Source organism: Pristis pectinata, chromosome 1 (genome assembly GCF_009764475.1).
Source record: "Pristis pectinata isolate sPriPec2 chromosome 1, sPriPec2.1.pri, whole genome shotgun sequence".
Taxonomy (NCBI): Eukaryota; Metazoa; Chordata; class Chondrichthyes; order Rhinopristiformes; family Pristidae; genus Pristis; species Pristis pectinata.
In genome coordinates this window covers 148,410,905-148,426,738 of record NC_067405.1, presented here as the reverse complement: position 1 = coordinate 148,426,738, position 15,834 = coordinate 148,410,905, and the positions used below count along the sequence as shown (strand labels likewise).

At 45.1% G+C, this 15,834-nt stretch overlaps 1 protein-coding gene across 4 annotated transcripts in view; it reads right to left on the bottom strand.

Annotated features, from left to right (window-relative positions):
• ttll5 (tubulin tyrosine ligase-like family, member 5) overlaps window positions 1-15,834 on the bottom strand; it is a 310,846-nt gene that overhangs the window by 262,001 nt on the left and 33,011 nt on the right. For all 4 annotated transcript variants that reach the window (XM_052023200.1, XM_052023373.1, XM_052023446.1 and 1 more), the window contains exons 6-9: window positions 14,436-14,566; window positions 8,073-8,155; window positions 2,332-2,401; window positions 376-460 (exon numbers count right to left, since the gene is read on the bottom strand). In XM_052023200.1, coding sequence (XP_051879160.1) covers window positions 376-460; window positions 2,332-2,401; window positions 8,073-8,155; window positions 14,436-14,566 — 369 coding nt within the window. The remainder of the gene's footprint in view (window positions 1-375; window positions 461-2,331; window positions 2,402-8,072; window positions 8,156-14,435; window positions 14,567-15,834) is intronic.

The window sequence follows — 15,834 nt, the reverse complement described above, 5'->3', positions numbered from 1 at the left end:
CTTCTGACTCTTGAACTTAATGGCTTGATTAATAAAGGCAAGCATGGCATATGCCTTCTTTACCACCCTACCAACTTGTGCAGCCACTTTCGGGGAGCTATGGATCTCTGGACACGTCAGCTGCCTTCGTGCCCTGACCAATGGAGGCAGTGTCCAGAACCCCCACCCTGCCCCGTATCCCTCCCTTCATGTTTCTGCCTCTCCATCTTCCTTTCAAACTACACTCTCTCACCCAGCTCGACTACACCTGTTAGAATGTCACCTTTTCACATCATTTTGCTTTTACCATTAGAAAGTGCCTGTGATGAAATGCTGTATAAACGCAAGCTGCTAACGTGTGATGTGTGATCCATGCATAAAATAGAAGATCCCTACCTTGTCAGCCCCTCTTCATAGAGATACACCACCAGAGGGTCATAAGAGGTTACCAGGACATATAATCGCACATCAAACTTGAAGTCTGCAGGTAAAAAGGAAACAATTAGCTCCACAGCTGAACACAGTAATTAGATAAGGAATGCAACATCAAAAAGCATGAGGTGGCAATTTAGCTCAGCCTCTGTATTAGAAGATTCCGACCTATTTTAGGGGCCTTGGTTGTAGCTCCAGTGAATTGTGAGAGAATCAAGGCATCATTTGCCTACTCAGATTAACACTGAAGATCCAACTGCACCGTTGGGAGGAGAGCAAGGGTTGTTCTCCATCAAGGTATTCTTTTCAACGTTCAACCCCAAGCCAACAGCACCTGAAATATTTAACCTCATTGCTGAGCTAATGACACTTGCTGCCTTCTTGGATGCTTGAATTTTCCTGTGCAGACACATCAATCTGAATCATAAAACTATTCATAGTTTTATTACATACAGGAGTAAAGAATTGGAAAATCAGTCTATTTTACACCATTCCTTATGTGATCTTACTTAACGTGCAGGAAAGGCAGAAGCATGAAATAGGCACCGACAACACAAACTCTTCCTCATACCTTGTCTGGAAAATAACTGGAGGGTTCAGAGGGTTGAGCACAGAAAGACTTTTGATAACAGATAAGGAAAGACGAAGGAAAGAAAGCATAATGACACCAACACATGTGTAGAGGAAACATTAAATTATGAGCTACTCATACATTGTCAATGAGCTGAACTGTGGCAAATAGATGTCAAAATCTAGAAATCTGTAATAAAAATAAAACGCTCAAAATACTCAGCAAGTCAGGCCCACATCTGTGGGGGAAAATGGGATTAACATTCCAGGTCCATGGCCTTTTTACGGAACCAGGAAAAGATAGAGAGACAAGAGACTGCAGATGCTGGAATCTGGAGCAACACACACAAAATGCTGGAGTACCTCAGTGGGTCAGGCAGCATCTATGGTGTGACAGGAGACATTGAATGAGATGCAGTGGTGTTGCCGGCTGGGAGACAGTGGTGAATGCACATCTGGGGGAGGCATTAAAATAAGAGGAATTAAATTGTCAGGTTGCCACCCGAAACATTTCTGTCTCCGCGTATGTTACCTGACCTACTGAGTATTTCAAGCATTTTGTTATATAAATTTTAATGTGGACCGATGTGATGTCATCCACCTTGGATCCAATAAGGATGGAGCAGAGAGTTTTTTTTATTTAGTTTTCAGGATCTGGGTACCACTAGCAAGGCCAGTATTTACTGTCAATTCCTAATTGGCCCTTGAGAAGGTAGTGGTGGTGAGCTGCCTTCCAAAACCAGTGCAGTCCATCTGGTGCAGGTGATCCCACATGTGGGGAGGGAGTTCCAGGATTTAGACCCAGCATCAATGAAGGACTGGCGATATATTTTGAAAACAGGATGGTGTACAACTTGGAGGCACGTAGTGGTGTCCTCACGCACTTGCTGCCTTCTTGGGTAGTAAAGGTTTACGGTGGTGTACGAATGCTCATCACATGGGCTGATGCATCCTGGATGGCCTTTTGAGAGTTGTTGTGGCGGGTATACGGAACGAGCTGCCAGAGGAAGTGGGAGAAACAGGTATAATTACAACATTTAACAGACATTTGGACAGGTACATGGATGAAAAAGGGTTAGAGGGATATGGGCCAAACACAGGCAAATGGGACTAGCTCAGGAAGGCAGCTTGGTCAGCATGGATGAGTTGGGCTGAATGGCCTGTTTCCGTGCTGTATAACTCTGGCTCTATGATCTAACACTGCCAGAGTTCTGCTCCCATGCAAGTTGAATGCCACGAGCAGTTACAGCAGGGAAAAGTGTTTGATTAAACGTTTGCAATTTAAAAGCAGTATGGTCAAATAAAGTCCAGAAAATGGAGTAGGCATTATGCATAGAAAGAAAAACTTACCATCTATCAGTAGGGGGGAGCGGATGTAACGTGAAACTAGGATACTCTCGTCTGTTGTAATTTGGCTTGGCTGAAACATTACAAGAAGTAAAGAAAATGGTCTGAGTGAGGAAAACAAACAGATGCTAACTGCTGGGTTGGTGCATTTCAAGAAATTACCATTGAATATTTACTGTCTAATCCCACCACTTGGAGAAGCACTGAAACTACAGTGTTCTTGTTAGATACACCCAGTGCAACTTTGTACCTTCTTCTGTGGGGCATTTGCTTCATGTCACTGAAACAAATGCCCCCCAGAGAAGGTACAAAGTTGATTTCCAGTGTCCAAGGGCCTCATTGAGAGGATAGGGTGGGGAAATCGAGCAATTTTACTTTGAAAGAACATGATCGAAAACCGAGCTTGTGGAGGAACAGTAAAGATCCTCAGTACAGCTGGTAGCTGTTACTCTGTAGGTAGCTCTCTCACGTTTGAGACAAAAGTTCAGAGGTTCAAGTCCCACTCCTTGATACTAGGCTGTAAACCAGCTTAACTACTACTGAGAGAATGCTGTACCGTCAGGGTGCCTCTTTCTGTCTGTCACCTTCCAGCTTCTGACTCCACTTTCACCCTCCTCTCCCCCAACTTGGCTCCATCTGCCTCTTCTTTTTGTCCCCGTCTACTTCCACCCATCACCCACCTGCCTGTCTCCCAACAACACCCCTCCTTCTCCTAGCACCTCCTGCCCATCACCCCTCAGTCCACCTGTCACCTACCGGCTTCTGTCTCACCGTCTCCTCTTTACACCAGATATTTTCCGTCTCCACTCTTGGAGTCTCGACCTGAAACGTTGATGATTCCTCCCTCCCCACAGATGGTGCTTGGCCCACTGAGTTCCTCCAGCAGTTTGTTTTTTGGTCTTGATTTCCCCCTAATCAGTCCATGCCTTTCCAGGTGAACATAAATCCTGACCCTTAAAAATTTTTCCAATAATATACCAACCAGTGATGCAAGGCTCACTGGCCTGAAGTTTCCAGGCTTATTCCTACTGCCCTTTTTGAACAAGGGGACATCATTAGCTACCTTCAGTCTTCTAGTACCTCATGCGTGGCTAACGAAGATGCGGAAATCACTGTTTGAGCTCCAGCAATCAGCTCCCTTGCTTCCCACAGCATTCTGGATAGTTCACATCAGGACCTGGGGATTCATCCACCTTAATGTGAGAGTCAATATCTCTTCTGTCACAGACTACTTCCACAATATTAGCGTACCCCTCCCCTAACTCTCCATCCTCCACATCCTTCTCCCCGGTGAATACCAATGACAAGTATTCTTTTAGGATCCCGCTCATACCCCCTGGCTCCACACAGGTTTCCCCTTTGGTCCCTGAAGGGACCTCCTCTTTCCCTAGCTACCCTCTTGCTTCCAATATAGTTATAGAGGCTTTGGGATTTTTCTTAATGCTGCTTGTCGAGGCCATTTCAGATCTTCATTTTGCCCACCTAATTTCATCCTTAAGTGGGAAAGTATTTAACTGGGGGAGGGGGAATTATGATGCCTTTGGGCAGGAACTTGGGAGCGTAAATTGGGAACAGATGCAATTGGGAAAGTGCACAGTGAAAATGTAGAGGTTATTTACAAGATAAGAGGCATAGATCGAGCGGACAGTCAGAGATTTTTTCCCAGAGTGACAATGACTAACACGAGGGGACATAATTTTAAGGTGATTAGATGAAGGTATAAGGGGGATGTCAGGGGTAAGTTTTTTTTTACACAGAGAGTGATGGGTGCGTGGAACGCACCACCTGCAGAGGTTGTGGGGGCAGATACATTCGGGACATTTAAGAGACACATGAATGATAGAAAAATAGGGGGGCTATGTGGGAGGGAAGGGTTAGATAGATCTTAGATCAGGATAAAATGTCAGCACACTATGGTGGGCCAAAGGGCCTGTACTGTGCTGTAGTGTTCTATGTTTAAGGAACACTTGCATGGGGTTCTGGATAGGTTTGCCCCATTGAGACAGGGTAAAGATGGTAGAGTGAAGGAACTGTGGTTGACAAGAGATGTGGAATATCTTGTCAAGAGGAAGAAAGAAGCTTACCTGAGGTTTAGAAAGCACGGATCAGACAGGGCTCTGGAGAGTTACAAGGTAGCCAGGAGGGAGCTTAAGAATGGACTTAGGAGAGCTAGAAGGGGCCATGGGAAGTCCTTGGCGAGTAGGATCAAGGAAAACCCCAAGGCGTTCTACACGTATATGAAGAATAGGAAGATGACTCGAGTGAGGGGAGGACCTATCAGGGATAAAAGAGGAAACGTGTGCCTGGAGTCGGAAGGGGGAGGGAAGGTCCTTAATGAATACTTTGCTTCAGTGTTCACCAGAGAAAGAGAGACCTTGACGTTTGTGAGGATGGCGTACGAAAGGCTGATATGCCAGGGCATGTCGACATGAGAAAAGAGGATGTGCTGGAACTTTTGAAAAACATTAGGATAGATAAGTCACTGGGGCCGGACGGGATATATCCAAGGTTACTGCGGGAAGCAAGGGAAGAGATTGCTGCACCTTTGGTGACGATTTTTAAGTCCTCACTGGCCACAGGAGTAGTGCCAGATGATTGGAGGGTGGCAAATGTTGTTCCTTTAAGAAAGGGAGTAGGAATAACCCTGGGAATTACAGACCAGTGAATCTTACTTCAGTGGTGGGCAAATTACTGGAGAAGATTCTTCGAGACAGGATTTATGGGCATTTGGAGAAACATAGGCTGATTAGGGACAGTCAGCATGGCTTTGTGAGGGGCAGCTCGTGCCTCACGAGCCTGAATGAATTCTTTGAGAATGTGACAAAGCACATTGACAAAGGTAGAGCAATGGATATGTGTACGTGGATATTAGTAAGGCGTTTGATAAGGTTCCTCATGGAAGGCTTATTTAGAAAGTCAGGAGGCATGGGATCCAGGGAAACTTGGCTGTGTGGATTCAGAATTGGCTCGCCCATAGAAGACAGAGGGTGGTGGTAGATGGAGCGTATTCAGGTTTGTGTTGAAGCAGTCCCAGGGCACTGCACATTTGTGTATTGGTGCAGTACAGAAGAATGAGTTATGGTTTGGCCTCTGCAGTCTGTTTCCAGGGTGCTTCATGATGGCCAGCTTCTAGCCGATGAAGGAGTCGCAGTGCTTGACCGTCAATTAACCTTGGTTCAGCATTCCTGACTGCAATATTTCTATGCATTCTATTTCTTGTTATTTAATGAGGCATCCAGTTTAAGGAGTTAAAAGAGTTTTGTTTTGTTTGTGGGCATGGGTGGCAGGAAAATTTAGCATTGATCTATCCAAGGTGCAATGTAACACAGTCCAATTCAAAGAGGTTAGAAACAAAGCAGCAACAGCTAAAAGAAACATGATTAAGGTTTTCTGGAGTAATCATTTATTACTTGTCTCATCACTTGAGATGTGGCTGGCTTCTTTGCCTGCTCCACTGCTTGAAGCCATTAGGCTTCCCACATGGTTATGAAATTCTGAGATTTGTACCCCTCGGACTGACTCCCTGATCGGGTTTGGGCAGAAGAGATACAAAATGAAGCTCCTTGCAAAGTATCCAAAACACTCCCTTCTGTGAAGACTTTGGAATGTAGAATAAAGCGTCTGCACAGCCCAATTGAATTCTCTCAGGTTGGGGATAAAGCGAGGTAATGCAAGGTCAAGTTCTCTTTTGAGTTCCCATTACAACGTTTCAAAGACATTTAGGCAAGTACTTGGATAGGGAAGGTTAGATGGACATGGGCCAAGCGCAGGCAGATGGGACAAGCTCAGGTAGTCAACTTGGTCAGCATGGACCATTTGGGCTGAAGGGCCTATTTCCTTGCTGTATAAATCTGTGACTCTATCCCAGCTGACAGAACAATAAGAATTTCCGGCACAGATGGTCTTCGGCTCATCAGCGCCATGCCAGCCAAAAAAAGCTATTCCCATGTCCCAGTACTCGGGCTGTAGCCTGGAAGATTTTGGCATCCAGATACTTCTGTAAGTGTGTTGGGGTTGTTGCCTCCACCACTGTTTCAGACGGTGACTTCCAGACCCCCACAGTTCTTCTGGTGGAATAAAATACCCTTTCTAAACTCCTCAAACCCATCAACCGGAGACCTTTTTCCCTGGGGGACAATGGTTAACACGAGGGGACATAATTTTAAGGTGATTGGAGGAAGGTATAAGGGGGATGTCAGGGGTAAGTTTTTTTTAAACACAGAGAGTGGTGGATGCGTGGAACACTCTGCCAGCAGAGGTTGTGGGGGCAGATACATTAGGGCCATTTAAGAGACTCTTAGATAGACACATGAATGATAGAGAAATGGAGGGCTATGTGGGAGGAAAGGGTTAGATAGATCTTAGAGCAGGATAAAATGTCGGCACAACATAGTGGGCCGAAGGGCCTGTACTGTGCTTTAATGTTCTATGTTCTCTCCTACACCCCCTCTCCTATACTTGAAACCAAATATACCTCACATTTGCTTCCTTCTTATTTCTGATCAAACCTTCAATTTCCTTGATTAACCAAGGTTCCTGAACCTTACCACCTTTGCTTCTTACCCTTATAGGAACATGCTGACTCTGAGCTCTTACTCGCTCACCTTTAAACTCCTTCCACTTATCAGATGTCGTTCTTCCCCTCTAGCAACTGCTCCCAATCTACTTTCACCAGGTCCTGCATTTACTGGTGAAATCAGACCTCGCCCAATTTAAGACCTTAACCAACCCTCTGTCCACATGCCTGGCCTCTTCCTAACTGTAGTCCATCCACATCAGTTTCAGATATCCATAACCCATACTTTCAGAGCCACCTCTGTGAAGGCAGACACTGACGATGAAATTCACCAGTGCCATCAGTGCTTTGGTAAAGGGTGTGTGAAGATCAACCTCAGATTTGGCACCAAACTCCTGTTCTACTGTACTACCCTCCCATTTGGGACTCGTACTACAAAGAGCAGGCACCTCAAAGCATTTGAGAAGTGCCATCAAAACTGTCTCCATAAAATTCTCCAGTTTTACTGAAAGGATAAAAATTAGAAACCAACGTCAGTGTCATCTCCCAGGCCAACACCTCCAAAGCTGAGACCCTAACTATACGAAGGTGCCTCTGCTGGAAGACAACATTATTTGCACGCATAACACCAGACTCCCGAAGCAGACGATTTATTCCAAGCTTTGTCATATGAAGAGATTATCAGGTAGACTGAGCAGATACAAGGATGTTCTCAAAACCTCTCTGGAAAAAAATGCAACATTCCCTTACTCTTTGGAATCTAGCCTATGACCGCATGAAATGCTCAATCCATGTGTCGTAAGTGTAAACAGCTAGCCACCCACCTGCCTGGCCTAATAGGCACCTCTTGACCACCCGTGGAAAAGTCTGTGGTTCCCACATTACCCTCTCATAAGTTACCACAAGCAAGTCATCCTTGATTCCAAGTGAACTGTCTGAGAAGAACAGCAGTTCACGTTTCTGTGCTACCTTGCGTGTGCAACTATCCTAGTGTGAGCACACAATGAGCATTATTGTGCTGCTGAACCTCAAGGAGAAGTCACAGCCAATTCGGACCTCATTTGGCATCTAATCAGAAAGGTTTTCCAGCACGAGGTGGAAACAGGAATCCCGACATGTTGCTCACAGCAAGACCAGAGAGCTACCCCACTGAGCTTAGAATATTGAAACCTCAGGATGTGGATCAGGACTACAGTGGTGAACAATCACCTGTTTCTCTAGCACTTACACTGCTGACAAGGTAGACGCCACGACCCCTGGAAGATGCCACAGGTTTGACAATCCATGGTCCTTTATCCTTCGAATGTGCATCTTGAAAAAAAAATTTTTTTAAATCAACAATTATGCAATTTCTGAGAAAAACTGGTCCCAAAGGCTGGGGAACAGGGCCTAGGTCAGGTCCTTGCACCCCCAATAGGTCCAGAATGAGGTCAGGGTGAAGTGTACCATGGAACTACAATAGGACCAGAGCCCAAACCATCCCAAGGAACCAGAATAGATCAACAGCACCACCTGGCTCCATCCCTACTCCCATGCTAAGGGGCCAGAATAGACCCAGGACTCTTGTCCTGAGGGACTAGATAAGGTTTAGTTTAGTGTGGGGTTAGGTATGGCCCTGAGGGACTAGGATAGATCCAGGGCCCCACCCAGAGTGATGAGACTGGGATCAGTGCCACCCATCCAGATGTTTGGAATTATCTTCACTTTGGAAAGGTGCATTCTCGACCTGTGGGCATTTGTTCAGAGTCTGTAAGGACACTTAATCAGGAAGTCAGATGGAAGGAAAGGATCAGGACAATTTCCTAACCCGGGGTAATTAAACTGATGAATAAGAAGAACACATTTCATCAGCTTTTTAAACGGAATCGAAGGACAAGGTATAATAAAACAGCAGGACGGTTGGACTAAGCTGATTGATAACAATAGCTAATGAGGACAAAAAAAACTACAGTACTGCCATCACCAGCCATGCACACCAAAAGCAGGGTAGCACCACAGTGCTGAAATGGAGCCTCAGCAACTGTTGCAAACAACTGAGGGGCTTGCACAGCCACTCAAAAGGCAATGAAGAGTCAAGCCTTAGATCAGCCCTAAGCAAGTTTCCTTTGTGAAGAATATTAGTCAATCAATTCAGTTTTCAATAACAAAAGCAAAATATTGCAAATGTTGGAGATTCGAAATAAAGTTGGAAAATGTTGGAAATACTCAAGATATCAGGCAGCGTCTATGGAGAAAGAAACAGAATTAACCTTTCAGTTTGATGATATTTCATCAGTACTGGGGAGAGTTAAGAGACAAACAAGCCTATGAACACCTTCCTCAAGCATACATTACATTATTTACTCATGTTTGGCACCCTCTCCCACCCAACAGCACCAGGTATGTGTGTCATTCAGTCTCTCAACTTCAAGGCTGCGTGCTTAGCCCCCTGCTGTTCTCCCTATACACACGACTGTGTGACTGAGCACAGCTCCAATGCCATAAACAAATTCACCAATGACACCACCATTGTTGGATGAATCACAGGTGGTGATGAGTCAGCTGACCGGAGTGAGACAGGACACCTGGTTGAGTGGAGCCGCAACAACCTCTCACTTAGTGTCAGTAAAATTAAAGAGCTGATTGCCAAGTTCAGGAAGAGGAAGGAGGGCAAACGTGCTCCAGTCCACACTGGGTAAATCAGTGGTGGAGAGGGTCAGCAGCTTGAAATTCCTGGGCTTTAACATATCGGATGACCTGTCCTGGGCCCAGAACATAAATGCAATTACAAGGAAGGCACACCAGCATCTTTACTTCCTTAGAAGGTTAAGCAGGTTCGGCTAGTCACCAAACACTCTAACAAACTTCTACAGATGTACTGTTGCAAGTGTCCTGACCGGTTGCATCATGGTCTGGGACAGCAACTCTAATGCGCAGGAACGCAAGCAGCTGCAGAGAGTTATGGACTCAGCCCAATACATCACAGACACATCCCTCCCCACCATCGGAAGCATCTACAGGAGGTGCTGCCTCAAGAAGGCAATATCTGTCATCAAAGATCCCCACCATCCGGGCCATGCCATCTTCTCACAGCTCCCATCGGGCAGGAGGTACAGAAGCCTGAAGTCCCACACCACCAGGTTCAGGAACAGCTACTTCCCTTCAACCATATGGTTCTTGAACCAATCGGCACATCCCTAATCACTACCACAGGACCACTTTCCACTACAATGGACTTTGTTTTTTGTTCTAATTGGGTATGAGTAGCGAGTTTCACCTTGCAGAGTTGGGAGTTGGACTGAGATTTGGAGTGGGGGCTTTGAAAAGAGGCGAGTCTCTGTGCGTGTGCTTGTGAGTTTCACCCTGCAACAATCGAAAGAGGCACATTTGCCAATGTGATTGGCTAATTAACAGCAGCGAATAAAAGGAAGGTAGGTATAAGCGGAGCGGCCATTATGGGAGCCGACCAGGGTTGCAGTGGAGTGCTTGAGGCTTTGGCTCATGAGAATCAGATTTAGAATCAGAATCATATTTATTGTCACTGACTTGTATGTCGTGAAATTTGTTGTTTTGCAGCAGCATTACAGTGCAAAGATAGAACATAGAAAAACTACAGCACAATTCAGGCCCTTCAGCCCACAAAGCTGTGCCGAGCATGTCCCTACCCTAGAAATTACTAGGCTTACCCATAGCCCTCTATTTTACTCAGCTCCATGTACCTATCTAACAGTCTCTTGAAAGACCCTACCATATCCGCCTCCACCACCGTTTCCAGCAGCCCATTCCACGCACTCACCACTCTCTGAGTAAAAAACGTACCCCTGACATCTCCTCTATATCTACTCTCCAGCACCTTACACCTATGTCCTCTTGTAGCCACCATTTCAGCCCTGGGGAAAAGCCTCTGACTATCTACCCAATCAATACCTCTCATCATCTTATACACCTCTATCAGGTCCCCCCTCATCCTCCGTCGCTCCAAGGAGAAAAGGCCAAGTTCCCTCAGCCTGCTTTCATAAGGCATGCTCTGCATTCCAGGCAGCATCCTTGTAAATCTCCTCTGTACCCTCTCTATGGCTTCCACATCTTTCCTGTAGTGAGGCGACCAGAATTGAGCACAATACTCCAAGTGGGGTCTGCCCAGGGACCTATATAGCTGCAACAGTACCTCACGGCTCCTAAATTCAATTCCCCGATTGATAAAGGACAATACACCATATGCCTTCTTAACCACAGAATCAACCTGCACAGTCGCTTTGAGCGTCCTATGGACTCGGACCCCAAGATCCCTCTGATCCTCTGCACTGCCAAGAGTCCTACCATTAAGACTATATTCCGCCAACATATTTGACCTATCAAAATTAACGACTTCACACTTATCTGGGTTGAACTGCATCTGCCACTTCTCAGCCCAACTTTGCATCCTATTTATGTCCCACTGTAACCTCTGACAGCTCTCCAAACCATCCACAACACCCCCAACCTTCATGTCATCCGCAAACTTACTAACCCACCCCTCCACTTCCTCATCCAGGTCGTTTATAAAATTCACAAAGAGTAAGGGTCCCAGTACAGACCCGAGGTACACCACTGGTCACTGACCTCCACTCAGAATACGACCCTTCAACAACCACTCTTTGCCTTCTGTGGGCCAGCCAGTTCTGGATCCACACTGCAATGTCCCCTTGGATCCCATGTCTCCTCACCCACTCCATAAGCCTCGCCTTGCAGAAATCCATATACACTACATCTACTGCTCTCCCTTCATCGATGTGTTCAGTCACATCCTCAAAAAATTCAATCAGTCTCGTAAGGCAGGACCTGCCCTTGACAAAGCCATGCTGACTATTCCTAATCATATTAACCTCTCCAAATGTTCATAAATCCTGCCTCTCAGGATCTTCTCCATCAGCTTACCAACCACTGAGGTAAGACTCACCGGTCTATAATTCCCTGGGCTATCCTTACTCCCCTTCTTGAATAAGGGAACAACATCCGCAACCCTCCAATCTTCTGGAACCTCTCCCGTCTCCATCGACGATGCAAAGATCATCGTCAGAGGCTCCGCAATCTCCTCCCTCGTCTCCCACAGCAACCTGGGATACATCTCATCCGGTCCCGGCGACTTATCTAACTTGATGCTTTCCAAAAGTTTCAGCACCACCTCTTTTCTAATATCTACATGCTCAAGCTTTTCAGGCCGCTGCAAGTCCCCACTACAATCCCCCAGATCCTTTTCCGTAGTGAATACTGACGTAAAGTATTCATTAAGTGCCTCCGCTATTTCTTCCGGATCCATACACACTTTCCCATTGCTGCACTTGATAGGCCCTTTCCTTTCGCATCTCATCCTCTTACTCTTCACATACTTGTAGAACGCCTTGGGGTTTTCCTTAATCCTGCCCGCCAAGGCCTTCTCATGTTCCCTTCTGGCTCTCCTAGTCTCTTTCTTAAGTTCCTTCGTTTTAACCTTCCAGATCTCTAACATTACCTAGCTCTCTGTACCTTTTGTATGCTTTTCTTTTCCTTTTGACTAGATTTATTATAGCCTTTGTACACCACGGCTCCTGTATCCTCTCGTGACTCCCGTCACATTGGAACATGTCCATGCAGAACGCCACACAAATATCCCCTGAATATTTGCCACATATCTTCCATACTTTTCCCAGAGAACATCTGTTCCCAATTTAATCTTCCAATTTCCTGCCTGAGAGCCTCATAATTCCCTTTACTCCAAGTAAACGCCTTTCTAGTCTGTCTGTTCCTATCTCTCTCCAGTGCTAAGGTAAAGGAGATAGAATTATGATCACTATCACCAAAATGTTCACCCGCTGAGAGATCTGACACCTGACCAGGTTCATTTCCCAATATCAAATCAAGCACAGCCTCTCCTCTTGTAGGCCTATCTACATACTGTGTCAAGAACCCTCCCTGAACACACCTAACAAACTCCACCCCATCTAAACCCCTCACTGTCTGGAGATGCCAGTCGATGTTTGGGAAATTAAAATCCCCCATCACAACAACTCTGTTATTCTCACACCTTTCTAGGATCTGCTTCCCTATCTGCTCCTCAATAACCCTGTCACTATTGGGCGGCCTATAAAAAACACCCAGTAAAGTTATTGACCCCTTCCTGTTCCTAACCTCCACCCACAGCGACTCTGTAGACAATCCCTCCACGATGTCCACCTTTTCTACAGCCGTGACACTATCTCTGATCAACAGTGCCACTCCCCCACCTCTTTTGCCTCCCTCCCTGTCCTTCCTGAAACATCTAAAACCCAGGACTTGAAGCAACCATTCCAGCCCCGGAGCCATCCAAGTCTCCGTAATGGCCACCACATCATAGCTCCAAGTATCGATCCAAGCTCTAAGCTCATCCGCCTTGTTCACAACACTCCTTGCGTTAAAAAGATGTAAAAATTATCAAAATTACAAAATAAATAAATGCAAAAACAAAGGAATAATGAGGTAGTGTTCATGGACCTGTGCATACATTTACTTGTGCATATTGGTTGAGACAGGTACAATCATGTCATTTTAAGAAGCACTTGGATAGGCACATGGAGGGGAGGGGTTTGGAGGGATATGGGTCAAACACAGGAAATTAGGACTCGCTGGGTGGGCACCGTGGTCAGCATGGACTGGTTGGGCTGAAGGGCCTGTATCTGCTGTATGACTCTATATCACAATAAACTCGACTTTTTTTGACTCCAGGTCTCCGCCTTATCACAGATATTTCTTTTTCTCCCCTCACCCTTCTCTTCAACTTAAAACATGTTTTACTTCTAATTTTTCCCAGTTCTGAATAAAGATCAATTCACTGAAATGTTGATTCTGGTTCTCCCTCCACAAATACTATCCGACCTGCTGAGTATTTCCAGTATATTCTGTTTTTAAGTTTTTATGACTAATGTATCATGGTCAAATGTTACTTTGTGGGCACTTTTACTGAAATCAGATTGTGTAAACAGTACACACACCAGAGGCTCTACTTCGTTAGGAGTTTGAGGAGATTCGGTATGTCACCAAAGATTCTTACAAATTTCTACAGATGTATAGTGGAGAGCGTTCTGACTGGTTGCATCACCGCCTGGTATGGAAGCTCCATCGCACAGGATCACAAGAGGCTGCAGAGGGTTGTAGACTCAGCCAGCTCCATCACGGGCACAACCCTCCCCACCATCAAGGATCTTTCCAAGAGGCGGTTCCTCAAGAAGGCAGCATCCATCACTAAGGACCCTCACCACTTCTCATTACTACCATCAGGGAGGAGGTACAGGAGCCTGAAGACCCACACTCAGTGCTTCAGGAACAGCTTCTTCCCCGCTGCCATCAGATTTCTGAACGGTCCATGAACACTACCTCGTTATTCCTTTTTCTTGCACTGTTTGTTTTTGTAATTTATAGACTTTTATGTCTTGCACTGTACTGCTGCTGCAAAACAACAAATTTCACATCATATGTCAGTGACAATAAATCCGATTGATTCTGAACATAATTCAAATCCTTAGTCAGTTATGGTGGGGAATGAACTAACAATAAACACCATTCATTCAACAGTCTCACTTGGACTGGTCTAAAGTATGACAGCATAAAATGCCCTTACTCCATAATTCCTGATACTCAGAAGGGAGGATAAAGGCCTGAGGTATAATGTTGAAGTGTTTGAAACCATGAGTCTGTTGCATGCGTTGGATATTTTTATACAGCCGATCCTTCCTGGTCAACTCATAGGATCTGGAAAGAGAAAGTAAACATCAATCAAGTAAAATAACAATCACACCTTCAAACAGGTTTCTCGGAGTATAAAATTAAGATTACCACTGATAGTATTCTGCTGAGCAGCACAGCACAGTCCCCTCAGTCGTTAGTGCTGCTTTCTCCCAGCTACAGTGACCCAGGTTGAATACTGACCCAACCTCAAGTGCTGTCTGTGAAGTTTGCACGTTCTCCCTGTGGCTGCATGAGTTTTCTCTGAGTGCTTCAGTTTCTTCCCACATCCCAAAGACACGAGTCAGGAGGTTAACTGGCCACTGTAAATTGCCCCTGGTGTAGGTGTGTGGCAGGAGAATCAGGTGGGGATCAGAGAAGCTGGGAGCTCATGGGGACACGAGGAAAATGGGATTATTGCAGATGGGCGTTTGATGGTCAGCATAGATGCAATGGGCCAAAAGGCCTATGTAGGTGCTGTATGACTCCATCCCTTACTTTATGGATGAATTGCTGGAATTCCAATGGTATTGCTAACAAACTGTTTCATAATGAAGCCAAAGTGTGACATGTTACTCTTCAATGGAAATGGAATATTGGACTGGATCTGAAAGAGACAGCAAGGCTTTTCAGCCAATCATAATTTCTGTTTTTATTTAGAAAAGACTGCTGCTAGATGCAAAATCAATATACATGATAAATATAGAAGAACAGTAATATCAGTGTTGCATTTATATTTAAACCCTCTCCAAATCTAATTATACGCTGGTTTGGGATTTTGTGTAAACATCCAAATAAAACTCAGTGGTTTAATAACCACAGTAAGTTGATAGGCTGCATTTTATTTCAGAAGGGTCTAATTTCAGCCAAGCAGTCAAAGCAATTGGCTCAATACTAATGAAGCACAATCTTGTGCTGCACCCTCTATCCAATGCTTAGAACAGTTTTCTGATGCCTGAGATGAATGTACATTCCTGAATCCATGACAAATCTGGTTAAAGATACTTAGCCTTTATAGCCTAGGCACATTCACTAATCAGAATGACACATACTTGGTGTCTTGGACAACTGACAAGGTACAGAACCCTAATATTCTTTGTGTGTGTTTTTTTATAGGTGTTGCTGGCCTTATCATCTGTATTTGCAGGTCATTTCCTGATGATCTGGCATGGATTTAATTTCCCACTATTCAAGAAATATGCAAACTCCTTATCTCACTCACCAAAATGTACCATCTTAGACCTTGCTACATTGAATTTAATTACCAGAAGAAGTCTATTCAAAAATCCCGTTCA